Source organism: Amblyomma maculatum, chromosome 11 (genome assembly GCF_055883805.1).
Source record: "Amblyomma maculatum isolate TAMU_Amacu chromosome 11, ASM5588380v1, whole genome shotgun sequence".
NCBI lineage: Eukaryota > Metazoa > Arthropoda > Arachnida > Ixodida > Ixodidae > Amblyomma > Amblyomma maculatum.
The window spans coordinates 30,641,345-30,669,321 of NC_139354.1; the positions used below are offsets into that span (position 1 = coordinate 30,641,345).

General features: G+C 42.4%; 1 protein-coding gene across 1 annotated transcript; it reads right to left on the bottom strand.

Moving 5' to 3' along the window:
• LOC146173340 (A disintegrin and metalloproteinase with thrombospondin motifs like) lies at positions 1–27,923 on the bottom strand. The gene is made up of 13 exons (XM_084585173.1): positions 27,822–27,923; positions 24,355–24,447; positions 24,121–24,244; positions 21,972–22,040; positions 18,810–18,967; positions 16,844–16,915; positions 14,736–14,857; positions 11,651–11,703; positions 9,492–9,600; positions 6,602–6,769; positions 3,078–3,219; positions 1,418–1,531; positions 1–45 (listed from the first exon to the last, which is right to left on the bottom strand). The coding sequence occupies exons 1-13, from the start codon at positions 27,906–27,908 to the stop codon at positions 1–3; spliced, it is 1,356 nt and encodes a 451-aa protein (XP_084441299.1). The 5' UTR covers positions 27,909–27,923.
• Between the last annotated feature and the right edge of the window lie 54 nt (positions 27,924–27,977).

The following is a 27,977-nucleotide window of genomic DNA, read 5'->3' on the forward strand; positions in this document are numbered from 1 at the left end:
TTACTCCGGCAAAGTGTGGTTAGCGCAAATACCCTTCCGGCAAGTCTGAAAAATAAAAAGAAGAGAAGTGCATTGGATTGCTAAGATCGGTAGACTATGGCCAGTAGTCTAGTACACAATGAAAAAACAAAAAAAAAAAGAAAAAAAAAACAATTGTTTAGAGCGTACAGCAGCAGTGGATCTATTGGCAATGGATGATATGTCCACCTGTTTTGCATGCCCGAGAAAAATAGTGGTAGTAGTAGTAGTAGTAAGTGGTTCTTTAATATAATATGATAAAATAAAATAATAAAGGAAGGAAAATATTTTTTGCCTGCCCCGGTATCTGCTATCGAAATGAGGTGAAGCACCTGAACTGGGGCGGCGGAAATAAAGGGATAGTAAGGAGACAGGTAGGAGAAATCAAAGAGATGAAGTGGTAAATACTTAGTCACTTTTTGGGGCCTGAATGAAAATTCAGTGGCCTAAATGGTCGCTATGAGACTAAGTCCGCATCTACGAGGTGCATTTAGCTGAGGAGTATGCCTTTTGAAATAATGCTTTCCTAGTCCTATCCTTATAAAGCATAATTTTGCATATGAATAATATTCCAGAACTTCCCACTCTCAGAGCAGTCAGCGTGGGGCGATAAATGTATACGCCGCCTGTGAAGCGCTCCAGACGCTAAGCCAATGAAGAAAGACGTCTTGTATTTCGTGCTCCTTTCTGTGAGTGAGATGACATCACGTAGGCCTCGCGCGTTTTCCTTTCTTTACCACAATCATTACGACCATGATGATTTCACATTTATATATTTAAGTTGTTATGTTCACAAGTTGAAAAGGGTATAATAGTTCTTCAGCCCCTCTTTTCTGCAGAATATGTGATGCTACGATTGAGCATCACTTCATGGAATGTTGTTTCATTGTGAGTATGCCATGGTGCGCATATCGCTATGACGTGTAAACCAGCGCGCGAGCCACGTTATTCACGGGCGTGTACAGTATATAGTACGGACAACTTGGACGCAGTTGAAATATAGGGATGACCCTACTTGTATTACATGCAAACACGTTAATAATGATGAGCCTCAAAAGCAGTTTCTTTAGCTCGCTTCATTTCATAATGCGAATGCATGAGAAGAAATGAGTAATTCTAAATTGAATCTTTACTGTGGTCACTTTATATAGCTTTAATACGCATATTTGTTTTCAAGTTATGATGTTACTGCTGAGTATTCGAAGCGAATAGGAACAGAATAGAAATTTCTGTTCTACATTTACTTTCACAAAGCATGCCTCTGTTACTTGGAGTAAGACGATTTCTGATAGGTTAAAACTTGTTCGCATGTAATTTTGTAGTGGTATAGCTGTAGTGCTCTAGTGACTGGCATTTTTGGAAGTGTAGTAAAGAATGGTGCTTTGTTGATTGTACTTACGAGGCCATTTCCGCAGGCCATGCCTTCTAGCACGCGTTCCTGGTCACATTTTCCAGGGCCGTAGTAAGTCCTCAGGCAGCACTGCATCTTGCAGTTTTTAAGCGATGCTTGGTTCTGAATGAAGAAAAGCAGAGGTTTTTCATGTCAGGATGATGAGTGAAGAAGAAAAAGCCTGACAAACTTTCCTGTTTAGAACGCGGAAGGCCAGATGTTTAACCATATGAAGTAAGTCTTTTCACATGATAGAAACCTAATGGACAAGTCGCATAAAATGTGCCTGCGTTAGGAGCACAGTTTAAGATATATGAGCGGCGACTATGGCACACCGCAGAAGGTGCGAGTTGGCTGGACGAACAACCGTTGGCCGCCCTTCGACTGGCTTTGCGCTTTACTCCCTCCCTCGCTCTCCATTGCGCGAGGGGGCTATTTTTTACAGGGTTTCTTGTCGCTACCTTACTTGGCAGAAAAATCTGCCGTTGTAAGAAAACGATCAAACATTTGGATTGGCTTGGTTTGGTGTCGTTTATATAACGTCCGAAAGCGACTCAGGCTCTGAGTAATGCTGTAGTGGGGGGCTTTGAAAATTTCGGCCGCATGGGGTGCTGAAATCGCTCAATACACGAATGCCTCATTGTTGGCCTGCATAGAAAAGCGGCCGCTGTGTCCGGCGTTCGATCCGCATCCCGCAGCAGTTGAGCGCCATACCCCTGAGCCACCGCGACGCTGCTAAAAATTTGCAGTCCTCGTAGCCCAAGTTCAGCTGTGCATGAATAATTAATCGTTCAAAGATTGTTGCATGCCAGAAAATAGGAAAGGATTAATCGGTAGCTGTCCTTATCACGCGGATATATGTGAAGATGCTGCATATCTTGAGAGCAATCATTCGACCAGAAAATCCTGTTTTGCGCTTGCTTTTCCTACGTTCCCAAAGCAGGCATTCTCAAAAATCAATTACGCTGGGGCCTCCAAGCCAAAAGCATTTCGTGATAACAGTCGCTTAGCAAAGAGACGCGCAGCAGGCCTGCATGCTTTCTGCCTTGGAACTCGACGGCTCATATTTATGACGTTCTGCGTGCCTAACCACACTTGGAAGCATTCCCAGGGTTTCGTGCCTTTGCGTTCTGTTATTTTGCACAGCATTATGGATGATTTTCAAATGATTACCATAACAATTTGGATCTACGCCCTGCAAATGTTCTTTACTCTTTGAAACCCTTACAAGAGTAAAATGCGCACAGTTCTTGCTTAGTGCTTCAGATTTTCTAGACTAAAAGCACGCGCGATTATCCGGGTTGACCATTCAGCGTTGAACCTGCAGAAGCATGACGGTGAGAGATAAAGTACTGTCTTTAAAAGACAGTACTTTAAAAGGCAGCACTTTATCTTTCTTTATCTCTTTATCTGTCACCATTACCGATGGTCGCTTAGGGTAACAAACTGAATTCCAAGGGAAGGAAAGCGTAGCAGGGGGCGGCAGAATGTTAGGTGGGCGGATGAGGTTAAGAAGTTCGCAGGGGTCAAGTGGATGCAGCTAGCACAGAACCAGGCTAATTGGAGAAATAAGGGAGCGGCCTTCGCCCTGCAGTGGGTATAGTCAGGCTGATGATGATGATGATGATGATGATGATGATGATGAGATGGGGGCTCTGGATGAACGCACCATGACTGGCATTCCTCTGCCCCGACCTTTGAATAAGATTTTGCAGTATTCCTCTTCGGTGGTCATTTGCCCGGGAAGTTTTTTGTGCCTCGTCATGTAATCTTTGTCAGATTTCTCCCGCAGGCAATCTTCCGGCACTTGACTGGAAAGGAGAAAAAAACCAAGCATTTCTTTTCACAGTTATGTGCCTTAATGAACAAAGGTGTTATCCCAAGCGGTGTAGCTTTTGATTAAAAAAAAACATACATTTCATTGGGCAATTTCCCGCCCTTCTCATGTCTCCAGGGACAGTCAAAGTAATGTTTTCAAAATATTTTAAAAAGAAGGTCGCTTTCAAGATTATAAGAACTATTCCGCCATAGAAAGATGAGCTGAAACCAAGTACATTTTCATGTGGTCTATTTCATCAATACCCGAAGGCTTTGAGTGTTTACGGAATAAATCTTCAAAAATTGCGAACGAAGACGAGGATTCAGTGTGCCCTCTTTTTCATTGTTTAAGAATCAAGTGAGAAAATATGTACCCTTATTATTATTCAGATGTTCTACGAATATCTGAATTTGAATTTAAAGGACGCTTAGTTGTTGAAATGAGAAACTGTAAAAGACAGGCGCAAAGGTTTTTAAGCCATGAAGGAAGGTTTAGATTGATTTGCGAAAAAGGGAAGCCATTCTTACTTTACAAAAATGAAGGTAAGCTGACACTTTAGATAATCACCGGGAAAACGGTACAAACAATAATTGTTTTCAAAATTCGTATATCTGCACCACTACAACGCACATATTCCTAGGTTCTGGTTTGGCCGGCTTGTAGTTTTCTTGTCAATTCGTTCAAAAATGTTCTAGAAGATGTGGAAAAAGTGAGGAGAAAATGGTTCACGTGAACTACCGTCATGGAAATTGGTGAGGCCGGGAATGGTGTCAAAATCTCCTTCAAAAGTATTAAAACTCGCATCTTAGCATCACATAGAAGCAGCACACACACACAAAAATATGAATACAAGCAGTTTCTTCATGAGGCCCAAAGCGGAGGTTTGCTTGGAAAAAATGGGGAGCAAATTTGTATGCGAAGAGGTAGCTAAGCACAATGACTGTGGCCTTTTAATTGACAAGCTGATTGGCTGCATCTGTTGTTTTGAGCACGGAGTCTCTTAATTAGCTTCAGACTGCGAGGCCGTAAGGCATACTTGATAGCAGTAAATCGGGGAAATAATGGCTGCATAGAATTTTGCGAGAAGTTTTGAAAACGTTCTTTTTTCTTTTTCTTTTTTACGCACTCTCATGCTGCTGAACACTTTTTGGCGAGCGGTGACCTATATTCTGCTGTTCAGCTAGTCGAGCCAGTCGCTACATTAGAAATTTTTCTTTTGGCATAATTTCAAACCAGCGTCATTGCTTTTACTTTGTTCTATCGTACATATTATAGTTGGAGTTCCAAACTGCGCCAAATGAACCAAACAGAGAGTTTGGAAATGTCTGTTCGAACCAGCGGGTTCCTTGGTAACAGGCAAGTTCTAGAAGAAAGTAATTCAATATTTGAATTGTTGTTTCTGCAACCAGTCGACATTTTTTGGTCGGAAATATTTAAGACGAGGCGACGTGAAAATGCTTTAAAATATAGTCACAAAAATATTGTCGCTAAGGGCCCAACCTTCCGACTATCTGTCAGTGTTTGATCTTCGCACGCACTGAGTAGTTATGGCTACCATAGATAACCAATGGGCAACGTTTTTGACGTTGAAAAGCAAAAAAAGTGCAAGCCTCTCGAGGTGAGACCTGTAGATATGTTTTTACAATAGAGAATATTACGACATGAAAAGAATTGCGTTCAGTTCCGGTTAAAAACAATATTATGGACCCTTTAGCTTCGCCTTTAAGGCTAAGCTACAGCGTAGGCTAACATACGATATATAAAGCCTCACTTTAACTAAGCCGTATGACCTTTCCTGTGTAGCAAAGGGATTAGCGAGCTTGACTCGGCGTCCTAAAGCACTGTAACGTTATTTACGAATGCACCTTCCCACCTCAAATGTTCACAGCCCCTCGCAACTTTCTGATATCATGTGCTCTCGTAAGGTCGCACATATCATCGAAGAAGCACTACTCGGCCATGTCAGCTCCCAGATAGCATATTCCAGCGCCATTCCTGTGATTTTTTCGTTTGCCATACCGACGCCGTATTTTCGGCGTATGTCCTTCAACGTTATCGTATTAAAATGAACTTGTCTGCAATTTCTGCGTATATGAAGGGCATATTTTGCAAGTGGGCGCTAGCAACTGAACCGGTCGCTTGTTGATGAGTCCGAGGGTAAAATGAAGGACTCGAGAAAAGGGAGAGAAAGGCATTCGAAAAGTTGTTGCCGTGGTCGGCCGATGTGGCTGCATCGGGTTCTCTCCAGGCCTAGCTATGAGGTCCTCTGTGCCGGCTTTCCTGGAACGAGTCCTTCTCTGGGCTCCAGGCGCCGGCCTTAGGCCAGTGAAGCGGCCAGTACATCGCAAGCTATCGTACGCTACAGTTCACAATCACTTGGAGCGCAGAGAGGCTGCACCAAAGTAAAAGGTCTGCTCACTGGAGGGAATGGAAGTATAATTGCGGTGAAAGGGCTCTTAAAAGCGCGCTCGAGTTACATATTAAGCCCATTCGCAGCACGAATAAAACAACGACAGGAAGAAAACACACACGACAGGACGAATGCTCCCCTATAGTAGCGCTCATTCTAAAATAATCAAAAGAGCAATTGCCATGAATTGCCTCAATTCCGCCTTAGAAAAATCGTGTACGTATCTAATGTCCGAAAGTGTCAAAATGCAAGCAGAGCGATTGCGTATGTCTGGCTTTCCTCCTGATACTTTATCTACAGTTGCAGAGAGCCTGCTTCAGAAGAAAAAGGGTATTAAAAAGAAAGATAAGCAAGATTAGAGGCAGGTCACTCAAGTAATTCCGTACCTTCATATCTCACAATCTTAAGAAAGTTGCCAAAAGATATGATGTAAACATGGTCTTTTCTGCGCCGAGTAAGCTTTAAAAAATTTGTGCTACGATGGTGAGAAAAGAAAAGCCGATTTGTTCGATCAAGCACCACCTTTGGTTCACTCGGTGCACTACTAAGATAGTGTACAGCATTCCACTCACCTGTAACCGTGTGTACATAAGTCAAACTGGACGCTGTTTTATTCAGAGAGCAAAAGAACACCACGATCAGGTGAAAGAAGGAAAAGGCAGCAATCTCGCAATTTGCAGCATTCGTCCTGTCGTGTGTGTTTTCTTCCTGTCGTTGTTTTATTCGTGCTGCGAATGGGTTTTAATATGGATCATTACCAACTGGCCCAAACATCGGTGTTATTGTCGAGTTACTTGTCTGTAGCTTTCCATTTCGTATCATCTCTTACTCTGAATAATATCTTGCATAAATTCTCATGCAAATAGCTTGAATATAGAGTCTTATTTGTTCATTCTCGTGAGGATACCTATGTGAGATCATGTCTGCGGCAAAACCACCTCTAGTTTGTTGCAGTCGGAATCACCTGAGTAATGCCCTTATCTGGCCTTTGCTGCAAGGTGACAGTTGGTACTTCTTTCGTCCACCGTCTACGTAGCTCATGAGGTATCCTCCTTCCCAGCCACACTTCCTTGCTCCAGGATTATTTGGTATGTGCGGCACTCCAGGGTCGCCATCGTGAGCAGCGCCTAGACTGTAGAACCAGGAACGTTGATTACACCATCAGAATTTTGAACGCAGCAACTAATCGGGTCGCAGAGATACTCCACCAAATCTCTTACGATCTCCGCTATTACGACTAAGAGAATGCTTTGATCTCCAACACAGGCAATACAGGCCGGATAATGTACTATATATATCCTAGGCAGCTGCAAAATACCACGGCTTTTTCATTTCGCTCAAGATCATGTCTTCGCATTCGCCAAGAGCTGTTGGCATACTTATGACACGGAACCACCTGTTACAGTGTTGCACCTGTAAGTGAGTAGAGTTTTATCTATTGCTCCTTTAGGATTTTCACAGCAGCGGCACAATGCGCCCTGTTATCGTCAGGCTTAACCAGTTTGTGTGGCAGGCCAGATTTGAATTATTCCGGCCGACCTCTCGGCTTTTCCTTTCAATAAATCCATCTATCTATCCAAGTTTAAATGCATTAGAAATTATTAACCAGATTTAGTTACATTATAGCTGTGCTCTTCCACCCTATGTCCTTCGATGAGCAATCCGTTTATGAAATGCGGAGAAGGTTGGCGAAGGTTTTGCGTGAAATATTTATTACAGGCGCTTCAAAGATGTCGTTCCTACATAGTGGCGCAAACAGAAACAGCCAAGATGTCTTGTCCCACATTATCGCATTTATGTTTTCCTCTTACATTGTTTTTAAACTACCATCCAGGCCTTTCCTTGCTTACTTCATTGTAATTTCGCCTGTTTCGTGCAACTGACACCTTTGGAGAAGAACAGGGTGCGCAAACAAAACCTTAACTATCATAATAACCATGAATGTAATAGGATATGTTATGTCTTGCACACCGAGATGAAACCCCGGGGGCCGCACCCTTTGGCGTAAAAGAGGAAAAAAAGCTGACGGAGAAGACATGCACCTGCGTCGCAGGTGCTCTCGGTAAAGGCGGCCGCGGAAAAAGTTATAGAAAGAGTGCAGCGAGGTGACGGCAGTCTGAGCCAGTTTAAGTGGCATAGCGATGAATTAAAAAAAAGAACAATATAGAAGATAGAGAGGCATGGATGACCCTTTGACGTTCTTGTCGAGCACGCCAGGCAAGCGCGATGTCGCCGGCGGTGAAATGTAAAGCTGTGACATCAGCCTCGCAGTTTCGACTGTGTCGAGCGTGTTTACACTTATTCTTTCTCCTGCAGTACTTCACGATCGACAGCACGTGATACGGAAAAATTGTTGGGGATCCCTAACAAGAACACAGTGAAAATGAGGAAATTGTTATACCGTAGTCCCAAATTCAGTTGGGCCGCGCTTCGTGTCCATTGAAGCTTAAAGTGCTTCATTCGATTTGCTGGTATGGAACACATGAATCAATTCTCATAGCAGCATGACAGATACAAGTAGGAAGCACATGCATAGGTGCCATCTTCTCGTTTTTGGATCTGTTTGCGTCTACTATTTCACTACCAATTACAAATTTAAGGCACCTCTACGAAGTAGAACAAATTTTGGTTCTCAAGGGCTCTTACTACGCTACTTTTACGCTGTAGAAATCTGAACACAAGAGTGGAGTGCTCTCTCAGCGCTCGTGAAAGAATATGCATGTACTGCGAAAGCATTGCCGTTCTCCTGAATTCTCACACTGAAGGTAGAACTGTTGCTGCTAAATTTAAAGCATGATCGTTTTTAGCTATAATGTTATCATCAAAGATTTGAGTAGTATGCAAGAATACAGTTCCTTGGAAACGTGAGGTTAAATTGATAAATGCTCACACCAAAATTAGAGGCATTGGAAGCCTTTTTTACGCTGATATTGACCTGTTGATTTGCGTAATTCGTACAGGGCGACCGACCGAAGCTCTAGGTTACAATTATAACGCAGATCGGTTGTTCAAAAGTATCCGGCCACTAATTTCTTAAACTAGAACTTTTGTGACATGAAGACAGTTTTGCAGCAGCATTAAAGCAGGGCTGCCGTACATTGAGCAAAAGTTAGTAGTTGTGACTAATGAGGTGGTTAACTGATTTTGATTAACTAACTGTTTAGCAGTTAGGCCTATAGTTATCTAGCAGGTTTCATGTAGAGATTTGTAGTCAACCGCTAGTAATAAAATTGTATTAACTGCGCGAAAAAGTAGGACAACAGGAAGAAACACATACGACACTTAGAAGCGCAGTATATGTTCCTGTGTTTTAGAAGCGCAGTATGTGTATGTGTTTGTTCCTGTTGTCCTACTTTCTCGCGCAGTTAATACAATTTCATTATGAACCAACTAGCCCGGCAAATCTTGTCGCTAGTAATAGCCGTGTCAGTGTGAAAATTTCAAAAACGTCATTTTCGTCGGCATTGGCGGTCAACAAATTTTAGATAAAGCTGGTGACATAGAAAACGAGATTTAGCTTTTCGCGTCACAACTGCGCCTACACTGAGGCTGGTCGCTTTCGCACTTCTTTCCGCCATTGTCCTGCACTATATTAGCACAGGGAATGGACTACTTAGCTTTGTACTTTACGTTTTTCTCTGCTCACTTAATAAAGCAACAAAAAGACGATGGCCCAAATAGGCTATGTGCATTTACGCCCTTACCATTGTCTAGACCACCGTCATTCATAATAACGACCGAGAGGAAAATGTCGCGGAAAAGGTTGCTCATCAAAAATGCTACCACTGCTTCGAGTCTTAAGCTATAACGGCGCACAGCATACTAGGTGTGAAAAATTTGACTCGGACACTCACACGTGAGCGATCTCGTGGGCGGCAGCGTAGATTCCTTTGTAGCTGCCCGCAGCGTCTTCCCCGACGGCGACATTCCGGTACCTGCAGAGGTATCCCACGAATGCGATGCCTACGAAGAATAATGCGAGATCGTTAAAAAACGGATTTTCAAAAGTTGCGCCGTTCTCCCTGGAACCTATAATCATATAGGCAATTGTTACGATGGGATTAGTTGCATAGTTTTTTTTGTTTGCGCAAGGCTAGACCATTGCAGAGAACTGGGTAATTAAAACGAGAAAAAATATGAAAACCTTTGGACATTTAAGCTCAACTCAATGCTACGGCTCGGGCACTATTCACAGCTGCTACCGAAAGAACAACGAATAAAAATTTTATGGTCCACCTAACGGCTTCAGAAGAACGGATTCAAATTATTGTAATTTAAACTGCTCGTGCTATCTGCTGGGAGACTGCAAATTTGAGATAAAGGGTTCTGATGCACCGCATGTCGGCGCTCCAATGCCATTCGATCACCCGGTGCAAAGGGGAAAGTCACATCATCATCATCAAACTAGAAACTGCCGCATGCACTTTACTCATGGAGGAAGGAAAGAACTTAGGAGAAGCCCTGACGTCCTCTTCCTCCTTTACCCTCCGCATTTTCTTTCTCCGCGACGCTCATGTGCCTATATAGCGCCCTTAGCAACGCTGTTGCTAGTGGCCCGAGTTGTCATAGCAACAGCGTTGCTAAGGGTGGCCCGAGTTGTCATAGCAACAGCATCGCAGTTGCTAATGGCCCGACTTCGCTAACCCTAAATTTTGACGTCACTTCCGCCACACTTTGTCCAATGCATTGGAAATGGCAAGGGCCTCTCCTAAGTTTGTTTCCTTCCTCCATGACTTTACTACTCGCTTTACTAGAGAACTTCGGTAATAGCTAACTTTCCAATAAAATGCATTCTCATTGGCGTATAGTCGTGAGAGACCAACATACTTCCAAGGATACACGACAGACATTCAAATTCCTCTCGCGCCGAAACAAGTTGATGTGCGCAATTTGTAGTTCTGGTTCCCGACACAGGGCTAGTGGGTTCGAATCACGCACGAGTTGAGGAGGATTCGCTTTCAATGAAACTCGCTTCTTTATTTAGCGTAATCATTGCAGACGTGCAGCGTCAATTAATTCGCGTAATATGTTATGTTTACATGCTTCTAATTCCATCAATGTCGTCACGTTTTAAAGGGGTAAAGCGAGAGACACCAATTTAAAATGAAGTTCTCGACTTTCGTACCAAAAATACAAGATATGATGAACAAACCAGTGCAGTGGCGAATTTATTTAGCGTAATCATTGCAGACGTGCAGCGTCCAATAATTCGCCTAATACGTTTTGTTTAAATGCTTCTAATTTCATCAATGCCATCACGTTTGAAAGGGGTAAAGCGAGAGACACTAATTCAAAATGAAGTTCTCGACCTTCGTACCAAAAATACAAGATATGAGGAACAAACTGCAGTGGCGAATGTGGAGAAGCGCTGTAATTCATTCGAAAACAGCGTCCAATGCTGGAAATCATAAGATTAAAAAATATAGTATGAAAGAAGTTTCCCCCTAAATATTTGGCAAACTCCCTGTTTTACCAATTAATTGTTCTCGTTGGTTAGCTTGCACTGGCTCCTCTCTCCGTTCGATTCTCTCTTAGTTTCGCTATTCTAACGAATATCTCGGTAACTGAGGCACTAGTAGCTATTTCTATAAACAGACTGACCAAGACAGGCTTTGGTGGTACTCGGGTGGTTTTACGCTGTAGCTTGCGGTCGAGTAAAACCGGTAAGATAGCGCGCGTATCACGCTATATTTAAATTTTATGCGACGTGCGCAGGACATTTTAGTTATGTTACTAGTAATTCGAAAGTTTTGAGGAGCCTCTTAGTTCTGCCATATTATCACCGGCATAAAAGACAACATTTGAAGAACGGGTATTCCTTAGTTTTGAAATATATAGCACCTCTTGGCAACCACGTCTCGTAAAAAGAGAAACCGGGGCTAGGCCATTGCTGTCAGGTTTTAATTTTAATAACACTCGTAATTACTGAAACAATTATATATCTCACCACAGCCTCCACCAAACAGAGACATTAATATTCTTTATGTTCTTTCCGCCACAAAAAAATACTCACCAGCTATTCCATTGTCTAAACTTCCGGAGTGCGACTCAGATGCCATGTCTTGACTGAAAAGATCAGGAGTTGAGGTTTTAATTCCCATACTTTAGCTCTCGTGCATGTACGGAGTCAAAAGTACCCAACTTTAGGCATGTTTCAAATGAAACGTCAGCTATGCTATTCGTTAACTATTATTGCCATGAACCTACCCCGTCGGGGAGGCAACGAAATAAGGGAGATATAGCGATTAGATTGTTTCAACAAAGGCGAAATAAATTTAAAGAATAAAGGTTTCTTGAAATGTGGATATAACTTCTGCGTCGCTGCGGAAGAAGTACAGTCTTAAATAATTAAAGATGAATTAAGTAAACTAGTAAGCTTGTTAACAGATTTCTAACACTTAACGCCTTAGATATTGTAGCTTGTTCAGTAGGCGCCAGATTACAGTAAACAAAAAATCGTAGGCAGCTGTTAGTGAAAGCTGTATCGATTTTTCGACTTTCAAAATAACGATTACCCTGAGCACAGTGGCGGACCAGGTTTTAGCCGCCGAGCAACGTTTTAAAAAACAGTCATGCGCTTTTGGCGGCCTGCGAAGCGGCGTCATACACTGCGGCTAAAGTTACTAAAACAAACTTGTTCTGGTAATACATAGCGGTCTATCTCTTGGGCGGGACGAATCAGTGAGCACCGAGGAGCGGCCAACACGGCAGCGCAGGATGGACAGCGTAGGTCACGTGGCAGCTAAGACGAGCAGTGATGTGTAATGATTGATCACACTTTTTCAGAATATGCTTTCCGAAAATGGCTGGTTTGGTTTGTTTTGTGGTGTTTAACGTCTCAAAGCGACTCAGGCTATGAAAGACGCTGTAGTGTAGGACTCCGGAAATTTGAATCACCTGAGGCTGCTTAACCTGCCCTGGCCCCTGTCATCGCACAGCGCACGTTCGCCCCTTTTTTTAGCCCCTATTGAAGAGCGGATGCGGCGGCTAGGATGTAATCCTGCATTCCTGGGTACAGAAGTAGAGAGACCTAACCACTGTGCCACCGCGGCGGGGTTGCGAAAAGAGTGCATGGGGGGCAAAATTTATGGAGCCCCATATGTCTCGGTTTGAAGATATAAAATTTTATACGGGTATATCAATGGCCACCTACAAATCTTCGTTTAAATTCGAGGACCCAATTAGAACACTAGAATACTTAAAAAGTGAGCTATTATGCTTAAAATTTAATTATGACTTAATTCATCCTTTACATCATATAAACCATCACTGGCATTGCAACGATGAAGCCGTACCCATAGATTAAAAAGACTATAATATATTGATACGCCTTCGCTAAGACATCTAGCGCAGCACTCCCAGAAAATGAGCACATGAAAAAAGATTCATGCTGACACACGCATAGAATCTGAAGCCATCGCTTGTGCCCCTAACCAGTAGCAGTTGGCCAAAACGGCCTTTAGCAATGGTTATGATGAGTTCATCTCTAAACTAAATGGGAAGATTACCGGTACCAACGAAAAATGTTATGCGTTAGACCCTGTTTACTTTACATGAATTAGTAGCTGAAAATCATTTCGCTGCTGGACACATACTATGCAGCAAGAAGGAAGCTATTTTGACTCCATCAATGCAGCTGAACTTAAATATCGCCAGTTTAAATCTTGCAGTGAATTTAATCTTTCGGCGTTTTTTATATTGTATTTCCGCAATTCAAAGAAATTAATAATCAAGAAGCCTTAAGTTGGACTGTTATCTCAAGACCCCTTATGACGTGTGTGCTTCAATAAATGGTTGAAATAATCGTTAAAATTCCTGAGAACAGCTTTTTGAGGCAGCGCATTTATATAAGAGGCAGTTGTGAGACGTTCTCCGCTAGCCTTACGAACAGATTAGTGGGAATGGTTGCAACTTTCGATACGTATCAGAACCTTGCTTTCAAGGGCTTTTTTTTTTTTTGCCACGATCCTAACGAGTAGTTAAACTGCCATAGAAAACCACCGATGGGCGACTTTTCAAAATAATTGTGACGCAACGGTGTATATTTTAGTGCACGTTTACAAACAAATGGGTAGAAGTGACCTAATTAACTTCTTATCTACCGTTGTCCTGGGCTTGCAACGTGTAATTACTACTTCCATAGAAAATCAAATGCGCGCGTTTTTGAACCCAGTTGAAAAAAAAAAAACTACAGAACTGCGTCAAAAATACGACAAAATATTCTGTAGTTCTGTCGTAAAGGCCAGATTTTTCTGTAGTTCTGTAGTACTTTCCTGTAGTTCCGTAGTTTTAATGTAGTATATTTCTGTTGTCTGTAGTTCTGTAGCACTTTTCTGTTGTAACTAAAGAAATTTCTGATGTTACTACAGAAAGTTCTGTTGTCACTACAGGTTTCCCGTCAAAAGCCGCACAGACATTCTGTCACAACAACCGAAAATCTGCTCTAGTTTTTTATGACTGCGAACAGACAAGAAATTCTACAAGCGTGCTGATGGAGGATATATCAATACAGGTATATACAATAGACGAAAAAAATTAAGCTCAAAGGCTGTTTCGCGGAATTTATCCTATAGTTATAGGTGTGAATTATGGGCTAAGTGCTGAAGACGCTGCATGTGACTATAGGTTAGGGCTGCGCGAAGAGACGTACCTATTACGTATATGTATTTACAATAGCTTATTTTAATAAGGAAGTTTCAAGAAACCAAGAAGAAAAAGCTTGCACAGTCTGTATATTTATATAAGATTCTCTCTCTCTCTCTCGCTCTATTTTGGGCTAGTGCCCGCTCGTTTTATGAGACACAAAACTACTGCCTCAGAGTGAAGTGTTACACGCGAAAAAGGCTTGCCTTTGGAATAAAAGTCTAGGTTAAAACCCACTGTTTTCCTAAAAACAATTGAGGAAGATAGCGTCGCACGGAAATCAGGAACGTGTACCAACTACTGAACTTGTTTACCGATATTTACGTGTATCTATGAGTATATTTCAACTCCAGCTTTAAATAATTCGCGGTAGTCTCCAAAGAAAAAACGATAACCTCACATTAGATTATTGGCAGTACTCAACCGAAACAACAACAGGAAAACGGATAACTTACTTTGTCATAACGTATACAATATCAGCGTCTTTCCCAAAGTTTTCGTCAGCGTAATCTGCAATCTTGTTAAGGGTCCTGTCAGCGACCAAGTAACCATCTTCTTTCACTTCACCTGTTCCGTCCTGCAAGAAACGCATTCAGTAAATTAAAAAAAAAAATCGCATTTTTTTTTGTCTGCGGCGAAAGTATGACTCTTTCTCGGCGCGTGCTAATAGGGAACATTTTTAAATGTTCTCATACCTGGCTAGAGGCTAGGCAATCTGTTCAACCAGTTACAGCCGTTCCTACGGGTTCGCGAAGCGCGTCTTTCGACAATCGTTGGAGGGACAGTGATTTGCTGGTGTGTATTTCTGTGCCTAAATTCAGGATTACACATAATCTGTCTGTTCTCGATTTTTTGCCTGTGCTGTTCTCATCATCTAAATGAAAGTTCCCTTGCCACCTCGGACTTCAATTTCTCGTGAATGTAGCTCCCTCTCTTTTATGTCCACCGATTGCCACCTATGACAAAGCTCTATCACTATTTCCTTTAGTGCAAAGTAGTATTCAAGGGGATTTTATCACGCACTAAAATTTATGCCTTCTTGTTCTCCCCAAAAACTTTATTTTTGCTTCTTCAGTTGCGGCAAAACCTAGAGTCATAAGGGTCTCTGCCTATTCCTTCCCCAAAATAACCTTGAAGATGTCGTATTTTTTATACCAGACGTGTTTTTCTATTGTAGATGGCGTAACAATTAGTACCCAAAAGTGAACGTACAATATGATTTTAACTGATTGTCTAAAGCAAGGGATTTATTTCCGGCAGCAGCTTATTTAACTGATAGACAGAATGATTGAGGGTATGTGAAAGCGCACTCAGACAAAAAGAAAAATGTAACCTTAGATCTGATATTTCTGGACAAGCCAAAAGTTCGTGCTCATAAACAATAAAATAAAGAAAACAATTATCGACACATTGCGCTGCAGTATTTTGGGTACGGTCATTAGGAAAATACATAAGTGCATAAGAATTCAGCACCGAAGAAAATAAAACAACATATCACTTTCGATTTGAATACGTTTTGCGAGTAACAAGAAAGAACCTGAAGTAAGACCGCCACTCGTACTAAATACTTCACTGCATTACTGCATAAGAAACAACTACAAGAAAAGTTGTTAAGAAAGTGAAGCAGTATTTACAAAATTTTCATACATTGATTATTTTTGTTTTGTCGAGAGAGAGAGAGAGCGTAAGGAAGGAAAGGAGGTTATTTTTCTATAATGTCAAGACCAATATTGTTGGAATGGGGCGTAACCTTGCGAAAACCAATATTTCTAGTGTAATCATTATTTGTAGCTATTGATGGCAGTACAATATTCAAAATTGGCAATTGATATAAACTGTTTTGAATAGAGATTTGCAATATGAATATAGTGATTTTATCATTCAGTTATAGGTAATGGGCTGCAATTCGTACCAATGTTATAAAGGCATAGTAAAATAAAATAAAGAAATGTAGTGAAAGTTTTGATGAACAAATAAAGCAAGTCTAAAGGAAAACATTGACAAACTCACATTTTACAGCACAATTGAGAAAACGACGATAACAAAAATGAACACAAGTAAAATAAAAACGTTCATAAGCTTGGTCAATGGACTCAAACTAGAAAGGCTCAACATCCGAGATCTTTTTTTTTTTTTTTAACATGCAAGAAATACCTTCGATACTCATGCTGCAGGTCTAGGAGGACCCGAATGAGCAATTATCAGAGCTAAAAAGGAACTAACTTTACTCGTTATTGCAAAGCTGTTGTTTAGATTTTGTACAATAATTTGACTGCAATTTACGCGCACGTAAATCATTATTCTCCTGGGAAAACATTGCCAAAGAAAAGACACATAACAACCATGAGACATCATTGCGAACGGCAATCAGTTATAAGGGGTCATTGTTATTATCCATATTGTTATTAATGCAAAAATGCGTTGATACCGCACACTGGTGGGAGTAGTCACCTTATCAAATGCGGAGAACCGAGCTCAGAGTTGATCTCATTGCTTTCACAGAACTGCTGGGCGGAGTTAAGAACATTGTATTTCGTTTAATGTCATTAAAGTATATACTCACTGTATTGCGTGTGATTCCCACAACTTTTGTCATAATTCTTGGTTCCTCCATGCCTTCATACCAGATGTTTACCTAGAATACATCCGCGAGGTTTGATAAGGTATCGGTATTTTATATCTGCTCTGCAGCTGTGTATAATTTATTCAGTGCATTTCAACAGCTGTCGTGATAAGGCACTATAGCGCGTGTAGGAGTAAAGGTGTGACTAAAGCAACTATTACATGGAGGTTATGTATCTAGCTTTGAGTCTCTCTTCGAGACGTTATATTACTCTACACGTGCACCGCAAAGGGTACGTACACAAAGCGATGGGCATACGAAGTCGAGACTTGGACGAAAGCTCGTCTGGTCGGCAAGTCAATTAGGTTGTTTTATGGCAGCGTTGGTCACACAAATAATCACGCAGTGAAGGAAAGGGGGGGGGGGGGGGGGGAGGGGGTAAATGTGATTGAAAAGAGGGCGCATGGAGGTGCAGCTAGAAGTTTCAATTATTCACAATTCGAGGTGCAGTCGAGGCAGCAGTTCCTTTTCGGTTGTCAGAACGTGGAGCCCGGCTACAGTCTATACCGTGACCTGTTGATAAAGCATGCTTAGCGATAGCATTCGAATTCACTTTTTAAAACCTTCAGCTTCTCACATTTGGTGATTACGCGTCAATTTAAAGGGCCTGTCACATGAACACCAAGGACTTGAGTTAGAATTTCTCTAAGTCCGTAGCAGTGTTCGCTATGGTGCGTTGCCACCCTAGCCAGCCAAGATGGCGGCCATCCTGAGGTCCACCTTAGGTCAAGTGATTCCATTAAGATGGCGGCCACCATAGATGACTTGGTGCCACCCAAGAAGCGGACTTCCTAAGGCGCATCCTAAATTACGTGATGTCACCTAAGATGAATTCCACCCTAGTCCCACCCTAGACCCATGCACCCACAGGTGAACTAAACGATCGCCCTATGCTCACTGAATATCCTGGACATGTTGACATTCTTTGTTGTTCTCTCCGAATAAACGATCAATTATTTCTTTCAGCCCCGCCGCTGTTAGGGTGCTTTGACTGTGTACCGAGGGAGGTTGGATCGATTCCCGGCCATGGCAGAGGCCACTGCTGCCCGCGTTCCCGCGCATGCAAAAAATAAGACTCCCCGTTTGCTGCCGATTTCAGTACAAGTTTAAAGAACCTCGGGTGGTCCAAATTTCAACAGATCTCCACAACCACGTCTCTCACAGCCTGAATCGCTTTGGGACGTTATACCCCACAAACCCAACCAAGCAATAATCCCGTCCATGTCGTTTGTAAGGCTAGCAAATGGCATATCGATAGGGCAGCTTGTTGGCATACTACCATTCTTCGCTTAGCATAAAGCTTCAAGATTGAAACTAGGTGATAGAAGTCAGATTGTAAAATGTTTTATCTAGATAAACCTTCTCACCAATTAGGACGTGCATGAAAGAGCACTCCTTGGCAAGACATATTGTAAGAAAACCAACACAGTCTCATCAAGGGTTAAAAATAAGTAGCTTGTTAACTGGCTACAAAAAGAAAATTGAAAGACGACCATAATTATTTTTTTCCTCTGCAGCCTGCCGACTACTGTGGCCGGACGCATCACAAGTTAACACACTAGCTGGCTCGAAGCTATGTTTTCTGTGCCATATAATCGGAAATAGAATTTTCGAATCGCCGTCTTCTCGGGTAGCGGCTTCTTGTATGTATTGTATCTGACATCACTTCTATACGCTTACACCGCCTCACGCTGATGCCTGCTCATGCGTCGCAATTTGGCCTACAAATTTCCAGGTCTTTCAACTCTAGCGTATCAGCATTTGTCTCAACGCTGTCTTTCTTCATACACGGAACGGCATATGTTTAATTTTGCCATGGTGTTCACTTATGTTTTGCAGAGCGTGCAGGAGGCAAGGAAACCTCTACTACATACCTATCCACCCAAAGAAAAAGAATCGTGCTTACTGCGTTCAACAAGACAGCGACGTAGGCGATCAGTTCTTCGTTTGTGGAGAAGTGTTTCTCGTGACTGCTGCAGGATACCACGTGCAGTTCCGCGACGTATTCCTTCGGGGCTTCCTTCGGAACTTCCTCCGGGGCTCGCTTTGGCACTGGTAACTCGGCTGTAATATTGAGAGAAATAAATTATAACAGAGGCATGTCAGGCACTGGCGCTTCAATGGCGGCAGCGAACATTACAGGTTTTAGATAAGGTGATATGATTAAAGTCGGGCCAGAAAAAAATTCGGGAGCACTGCAGGATTTGCACTGAACAAATGCGAAAGCCTGTGCGTTGCTGCAGCACGCGGTATATCACGCACCCTTTGTATTGTAAAGCTTTTGCTATAAACACGCAACACTATGGCGCAGACTGCAAATACACGCTTGTCCTTCACTCCTTACCATTCCCACTAACATTCCTCTTTCCCCACTCCTGCCTGTACCCTTTGCCTCTTCCCTCCATATCCTCTTTCTTTGCCCGGCGGACCCTTCCCCTCGGGGCCTAGAGCACTTGAAAACCTCGGAGGACTGGAAGACACTGCTGCGTTCGGAGGACCCAGCCGTGCAGACCATCGCCACCGGACGGGCTGCCTTGGCCGCGTCTCGCACGCGGCCAAGGACCGCCAACACAAGTCATCGTGGAGGCCCAGACCTCTCCACAAATTTCGCCCCGACGATTTCGTCGTGATCATCAAGCCCCGAACCGCTGTGGCCATCGGGACTGTCTTCCAATGTGGTGAGCTGTGGTGAGCTGTGGTGAGCCTTGCATGCCTATTTCAGCGTGCAAATGGCATCCGAAATCAGCTTCGTCGTTTCCTGCGAGAAAAATTTACTCATTGCGAGCACCAAAAACGAATACGTGGCAGACCGTCTGCTTGGTGATTTCGTGATCACATCAGCTCAGGGAGATGTGCCACTGCGAGGCCATCTCAAGCAAAATGGCGAAGACATCTGCTACGGTGTCATCACTGTGGCAAATCATGAAACAGCGAAAACTCTGAACGATGGTGTCCAGTGGAGGCATGGCACCATCTTGGAAATTCGCAAATTTGAAACCTCCAATAAGGCTTGCCGAACGTTTGCCGGAAACATGAAGCCACTGACGGTGGTCTACAATTCAGAAATTGTCCAAGTACAACCCTACCTGCGCACTATCCGGGTCTGCGGTGTGTGTGACACCGTGGGTCCCAGGGCAGACACGTGCCCAAATCAATTGCAAGATAAGTGCGGCGTGTGTTGACTATAGGCTTCTTTCGTCGAACGAGTGCGGGCCCCACTTAGTGTAAGCTGAAATGTGCTGTTTGTGGTGGCGGCCATGCCACAAATCCAGAGACTGTACCGCCAAATACCGCCTCGACACCAATATGACTGCCCAAAAGGGCGGCAAAACTGGCGCAACGGGCAAGAAGCCACGTCAACAGGATCACGTCACCGGCGGTGACGTCACCAATTCCAAGACGCAAGCGCCTTCAAGCGGGCGTGACGTCAAAGGTGACCAAGTGCCACCACCGCCACCACACGGCAGATCGGGGAAGCAAGCCCACTCCCAACTCAAGCAAAGGGAAAGCGTTGCCTGGCAAATGCGGTCAAAAAAGGAAAACAGGTGAGCGGCTCGGGTAGAGTTGCCTCCTCTTACCCCCTTCTTTCCCCGCTCGCTCGGTGGCCCACGCCGAGCTTCATAAACTGGTAGCTTCTCTCCGGGTCCAAAACGAGATGCTACTTGCCAAAATTGAAGCCCTTGAAGCTAAAACTGCTCCTTCACCTAATCTGCCCCCCAAGCAGAAGCCATGGAGGGCGATGCGGCGGCGCCGGTGACCTCGGACTCCTCCGTGGCCATTCTTGAGGCCCGCCTTAACGCCAAATTTGAAACCATTATCGGGGCGGCAATGGAGCGTATCATTGCCAAAGTCACGGAGGCCCTTCCTACCATGACCGCTCAACATGTCGCAAATCTACCCCGCACGTCTCGCCGGGTCACTCCTCTTAAAGACGTATCCGGTCGGCCCTCGAACTTTTCGCGTCGAGAAATTGACATCGAAGTTGATGAAGATAGCTGCCCTCTCCCAGGATCTGAATTTCAGCCCCAGGTTGATGGCTCCAGGGCATCTACCTTTCTTCCTCTAACCCCAAAATCTGAAAATGGCGGAACAACCTCGGTGTAGGCTTATGAGACGGGGACGCTCCCACTCCGCCACGACGGATCGATCGATAGATGTGTTAACAGATTGGAACGGCATATAGGATGGACAAAATTATTAAAATCTGGCTTGCTACACTGCACTGGGGAGGGGGAAGAGGAGAATATTGAGGATAATGGTGAGTGACGATGTGAGAGAAGACTTGTGAAAATATATGAAAGCACGGCAACTTGCGTTACAAGCGCAAGTCATGTCCCGTTCGAGGTTAGTACCTCAGTAAAGGCGCGTTAGGAATGAACAATTTGCTTAAGAGCGCAGTTGCTGGTTAAAAACGCATGACGCAGCTGAACCAGAGTTGGAGCGAAGCCCCATGCAGAGACGTTAGCATTAACAGAAGCAGCAACAGACCACCAAACAACCAAGCGCAGGCACAAACCTTTTCGCATTATCGCACGTAAGGAGACCTAAATCCAGCCCAGAATTTTTGTACAGACTGACGCAATGATGAACGTTGATTAAGACGACGCCTAATTCATAGCGAGAAAAACTCCTTGTTCACATGTGCGGTGTAGTTCTGATGAAATGTAGTAATAGTCCAAAGCAGCAACTAGACGATGGTGATTTTTTATCAGCCCTTGTGCAATACTCCTATGACGAGGAGCTTTAGGGGTTTCTTGAAATGAATAGATCTGCTCATTTCGCCGCTAGGTTGAATCTGGCTTGGAACCGAAAGTGTGTACATACTGTTTGCTAATTTGTATGCATCACTAACGCCGTTCGAGATGACCCATAATGACGACCACAGAATGTTTTCAGTGCCTGATTGCCTCAGCTTCAGCTCCTACATTTCCAGAGCGCTCGCCCGGTTAATTATCTAATGAAGAAGCTAACGCAATGAAGACCAATTTATACATCTTTCTACATACACAAGGGTAAATTGTTAGCTGATTGGGCACGTGAATTAAATAAAATAAAAGCATGGACTTACTTGACACCTGCCATGGGTAGTAAAGAATAGGAATGTCGAAGGAAAATCCGAAGACATCTTGTCCAAAAGCTGGAAAAGAAGAAACCCATGTAATGGTCATTCGCACATCTCGCAGGAATTTAGCAAATTCTATTCGCAGCCAAGATATTAAATACTAAATTAAGTAAAACGTCACTACTAATGTTTGGAGTATCACTACGAAATATTTGTCCACTTATTATACTTCAGTCGTTTAATTTCTTATTTACTGATCGCCTTGAAGCAATCCGAGGTGATTGGAGCAAACACAGACAAATGAGTACTGCTTTTATGAGCCTAATGCCGAAGTGAATATATTTTCGTCCCAATTTCAGTCTTATTAAAAACTGAACATAGGCATTGTTTTTTGCTTTGATGATACTCGTGATGCCGAATAAAAGCACATTTATTTTTCAAAAAATTGCGCATAAAACATCTTTCCTTCTCGAGTCAAAATGGTTATGTTTGTACAGAAAAGGGTTCAGGGAGTAACATCTCAAAATTCAGATTTGTTTAGCTTCAAAGACCAATAAATCACCAATCCATCACCAATAAATTCAGTGGCGCCCGTTCCCTGAGTTGATGTATTTCACGGCCTCATAGACCACCTGTCAAGCTTACACACGAGGTCGCGTCCGAAGGCAAGCCGTCCACACCTTGTAGAATGCGCTCCACCTAGACCATATTATAATCTAGATACCTGACAACGACGGCCTGGCTGGAAACGTTGGGGACGAGACTATAGCTCGCGGTTATACGCACCGAGCTTGGCCTCCTCACCGTGGCTTTACAACCTACTCACCCACTACGTCTAAGAAACCTTGCGTCTCAAATGGTGCCTATACCCTGTAGTTTTAACCTTCACATATGCTATTCCCACCCGCTCCGCTGGGTTAACGTTACGTTATACATACATACATACATACATACATACATACATACATACATACATACATACATACATACATACATACATACATACATACATACATACATACATACATACATACATACATACATACATACATACATACATACATACATACATACATACATACATACATACATACATACATACATACATACATACATACATACATACATACATACATACATACATACATACATACATACATACATACATACATACATACATACATACATACATACATACATACATACATACATGCATACATACATACATACATACATACATACATACATACATACATACATACATACATACATACATACATACATACATACATACATACATACATACATACATACATACATACATACATACATACATACATACATACATACATACATACATACATACATACATACATACATACATGTCTGATTTGGCGACACTCACAATTTCACTATCACACTAACACTCCCAGAAAAACCGGTGCGACTTCAGCTGCGCGATGCAACTTCGGAGCAGAGGGGGGGGGGGGGGGGGTGAAATCGCATACCGTCATGGTAGAAAGCCAATAAGCACTGCTCACCATCGTCAAGAATTTAGTAGAGACAATAGGGCAACTTGATCAAAGGCGTTGGCTGTAACATTTCAAGATACCTTGGCTGCCCAAAATGTTTTTTCTTCCATTTATAACAATCTAATTCTGCGACTTATCTTCCAAGCAAACTGCACGTTTTAAAAGAAGGCAGCGTCTTTGCATTTCCATCATGGTATTTCATACACGCAGGCCGAATCCAAATGCTCCTCACTGTGTCTGTCTGAAAAATGTGCTGTAATTACCTTTACTTGAGATTCACCCTTGGTGTGAACCAATGGCTTCATGCGGGAGCTGGCCTTTTACGATATTCCAGCGTTAATGATAATATATTTGCTTACATGACTGCCGAAATCAGCATAAAAGGGTGACTGATTTCTAAATAGGTTATTACGTACTCAAGCGCCATCACTTTATTTCAATACGGCCTGAATGATAACCAGTTCACTAAAATTAGTTTCTCTTGCCGAGCGAGTTAATATGTTGCTCACATAAAGTATTTCATTAGAACATCTCTGGCGCACAGCATCCATAAAGTGCAACTTCAACCTATGGGCAAGCATAAAATAGTTGATTGTACATCTGTACAAATTATCTTCACTAACCTTTCTGAAAAAGTTTCTTATTTGGTTCTTCAACTGCGTAGAGTTTGTGGAGTATGGGAGCTCCAAGTGAGCGTTCTGTAGACAGGAGGGGCTTGATTCTCAACGTTGGACTCAGTATGCCTTCCTGAAATCGAGAAAATGGGTAATGGATGCGAAATGTAGAGCCGTGCTCTGCACATTTACTTTGTATTTGTTTATGAACGCAGTCAGATCTCTATCCGAGTATGTACTTACCACTTTCCAAGCTGAGCCGTCCTGGGAGAGCATCACCGATGACTGGTACCCGCTATCATGGTACAGGTTTTCCTCTAAACGACTGCCATTCCACTGCACAATAAAGATATAGTGGGATAAGCGAATGAGATAAAAGCTAAATTTTTGAACAATCATCTTTTGGAAATTTACCGCAATAGATACATTTCACTCTCACCACATAGAATCAAAAGAACACGACATTCCAAGCATCTAGTCGAGTATCGCGCACACAGCAATACGTTCATGTTCTCTTTCTTTCCCCTGGAGGTCCGCGAATGGAATGATTTACCCGATGATGTGGTTAATTGCGCTTCAATAGAAAGTTTCAGTTCACGGCTGGCAACTGTTACTTGAAAAGCCTATATATGTGTAGCCGATCTCTGTACAAACATTGTGAAATATGTGCCTTAAGGGTGATTGTATTGTACCATATTGTATTGCATTGTATGATATTGTATTGTATTGTATCATATCCTTCTCTTCTTTTCTATTTCTTGTTCTACACCGCCATATAGAATTGTGTAAAAAGTAAGCAAGTGTGGACTGTCAACATTTGTCATTTTGTGCTTTCATTTTATATCCCGAACCTGCAACAACCTCTGCAAGGAGGTTAGCAGTAGGTGTCAAATAATAATAATAATAATCAATCAATCTTTATTTAATGTGCGCAGGAACAACCATGTGGTCTTTGTGCTGCAGCACAAATAAAAAAAAAGAAACAAAAATGAAAAAGCACAAACATGTTTACACACACAGAGAGAACACAAAAAAAAATAAATAAATAATACATGAAATGAAACAGACGAAAAGTATCACGGAAAGTAAGCAAACAATGAGTAGCATCACTTATATACACAGTGAGAGAATTTTTTAGCACACCAGGAAATAAAGAAAAAAAAAAAAAGAACGGTAGATAGAAGAGAAAAAAAAAACAACAACAAATAACTGACATTGATTATAGTAATATAGAAATATACATAAAATAAACAACCCTTCAAGGCGCAACAAGTGCATGGTACTTAAAACACAGGCTAGAAATACAGAATAATACAATAAAGAAGTAAAATTGAACAAGGGGCAGTAAGATTCGAATATAAAGTTTAAAGTTGAAATATAAGTAAGAAACGGATAAAAAGTAGTTCACGATACCGACAGCATTGAACAGGAGAAAAAGCAAAAAGTGAAGTAAATACAATTTAAGGCTAGAAAGTGGGAGTTTTAAGTGATAAAGTACTATTTAGAATACAACGCTACGAACATCCAATGTAAATGAACAGAGCGAGTTTTGGAAGATGTCAAGGTGAGGACAAAAAGTGTTAAACAACCACTGCATCCTGTCTAGAGGGGAGTGGGAATGAAGAGGAGAAACCTGAAATGGTCTGAATTCCCTCATGCTCTTTCGCGGAACGCGCAGTAGGATGTACTCTAAGAGCTGAGGGCACATAATGTGGCCATGAAGGAGTTTGTACAGAAATATGATATCAAGTCTGATACGACGGCAGTGAAGGGAAGGAAGATTCAGTTGGGCGCTCCTGGTGGAGCGAGAGGGGGAAGTTGCGCAAGGAAAGCGATAATGAAATATCCGTAAAAATTTTTTTTGTACTCTGTCAACCTTGTCCAAGTTCGATTTGCAAGTGCCATTCCAAACAACCGACGCATACTCCAAGACCGGCAGGCATATGGACAGGTACAGTTTTAGGAACGGAAGTGGAGTGTGGAACTCTCTCGAAAGTCTGCAAACGAATCCGAGTGTGCGCATAGCCCGCTGAGCAATGCGGTTAGTGTGAGAGGAGAAGCTGACGGTGCGGTCAAAAAGTACACCAAGGTCATAATAATAATAATAATAATAATAATAATAATAATAATAATAATAATAATAATAATAATAATAATAATAATAATAATAATAATAATAATAATAATAATAATAATAATAATAATAATAATAATAATAATAATAATAATAATATTTATTAATAATAATAATAATAATAATAATAATAATAATAATAATAATAATAATAATAATAATAATAATAATAATATTTAATAATAATAATAATAATAATAATAATAATAATAATAATAATAATAATAATAATAATAATAATAATAATAATAATAATAATAATAATAATAATATAATTACGGAGTTGCCATCCTCCAATTAACACAACAAAGAGCGAACGCGGAGTCAGGCGCTGGTGAAATGGTGTTTGGGGCGTACGAACTTGCACGTGCATTGCCACGAGTTCGCAACCATTGTAAAAGCTTAGAAAAGCGTATCAAGGAAATTGATCTAAATGCTCTCCATGTTTCAATACGGTGTCCTAGGCTACAGGCGGATATGGTGAGGAGCTCTATGCTTTTAATTTTGAAACTTCAGTGGACCTAAGAGTGTTTGATAACGAAGGGTTCGCCATTTTCTGACATAATGTTATCACGAAGGAGGCGAAACGACTTTGTAGAAAAATAGAACGGTTATTTTCGGAGAGCGCTGCCAGTCGTTGAAAGGCGCCTCAATACGTGTGCGCTTGAGTAGAAACTTTGCAAGCTCGACCGGGCCGAACAAGTCCTGTCGCACGATGCGTAGCTGTTGATGACTGTAGAAAGTTTCTTGGCATATTTCTTTGTCGGAAAACGTAGAGAGCGAACGTTCAAATGCATTGCTATGACTCGTCCAGCGACATATGAAGGAAGCGAAGTTCCTCCAGACGGGCCTGTCGTTTTCCGATCCGTGCATTTTCTTCTGGATGATACATGCGCACAGTAGGTAGCAAATGTATAAAGGTACCTCCACGAGTGGAACCCGATCCTCCAAGCTGTCTGTAGAATTGATGGAAGCCGTAGCGGTTGTTACGGAAGAGGCAACTCCTGCGTTCGCTTGAGGCGCACTCGTCAATTCGGCTATAGCAGTGTATTCGTATAGAACCAAAGCATGGTCAGTATTCCTTTGGTCTCTGTGCACCTTTCCTAATTGCTCTTTGGCCACGGTGGTGGTGTACGAAGCTTGCGGTAAGCTCCTTCGTGAGGTGGCCGGTTTGATTTCTTTGCCTTGTGTAGCACTACTCATCTTGCTTTGAAAAAGCGTACCTTCACATGGAAGCAACAATCGAGGTCCCTTCCTCCTCTCTTCGAAAGAAATATTTGCGATTTCGGTTGGATCCCTCAAATGTGCTAGCTTCGTAGATGTGGTCGCGCTTGGTGGCATTGAGATGAGACTCAGGAACGTAGCTGCCGACGTATCCATGTCTGTGCTCGTAGGGGTCATTTTAGTCTGGCAACCTGTGCTGCCAGCCTGGGACATCGTAAGGGCGGGGCCATGCCAGCATGCAGGGATGTAAAAACAAAGCTCTCGCAAACAAACATCCAACGCAAACAAAACAAACATCCATCTCGCTTAAAGAAACCGCTAATAATCCCAGTGAGGTTGCTGGCCAGCTCACCAAGGTATGCTCCGACTTGCCATCAGCGTTCGTAGTGAACATGAGATCAGATGCCAGAATCGAGCTCTTCCTTAGGCGCAGTGTCATGTCATCTTTGATGCGTAGAAGGAGTTCGCCATTTTCGCTCCTCTCTTGTAACAGGAGTGGGTAGACAAA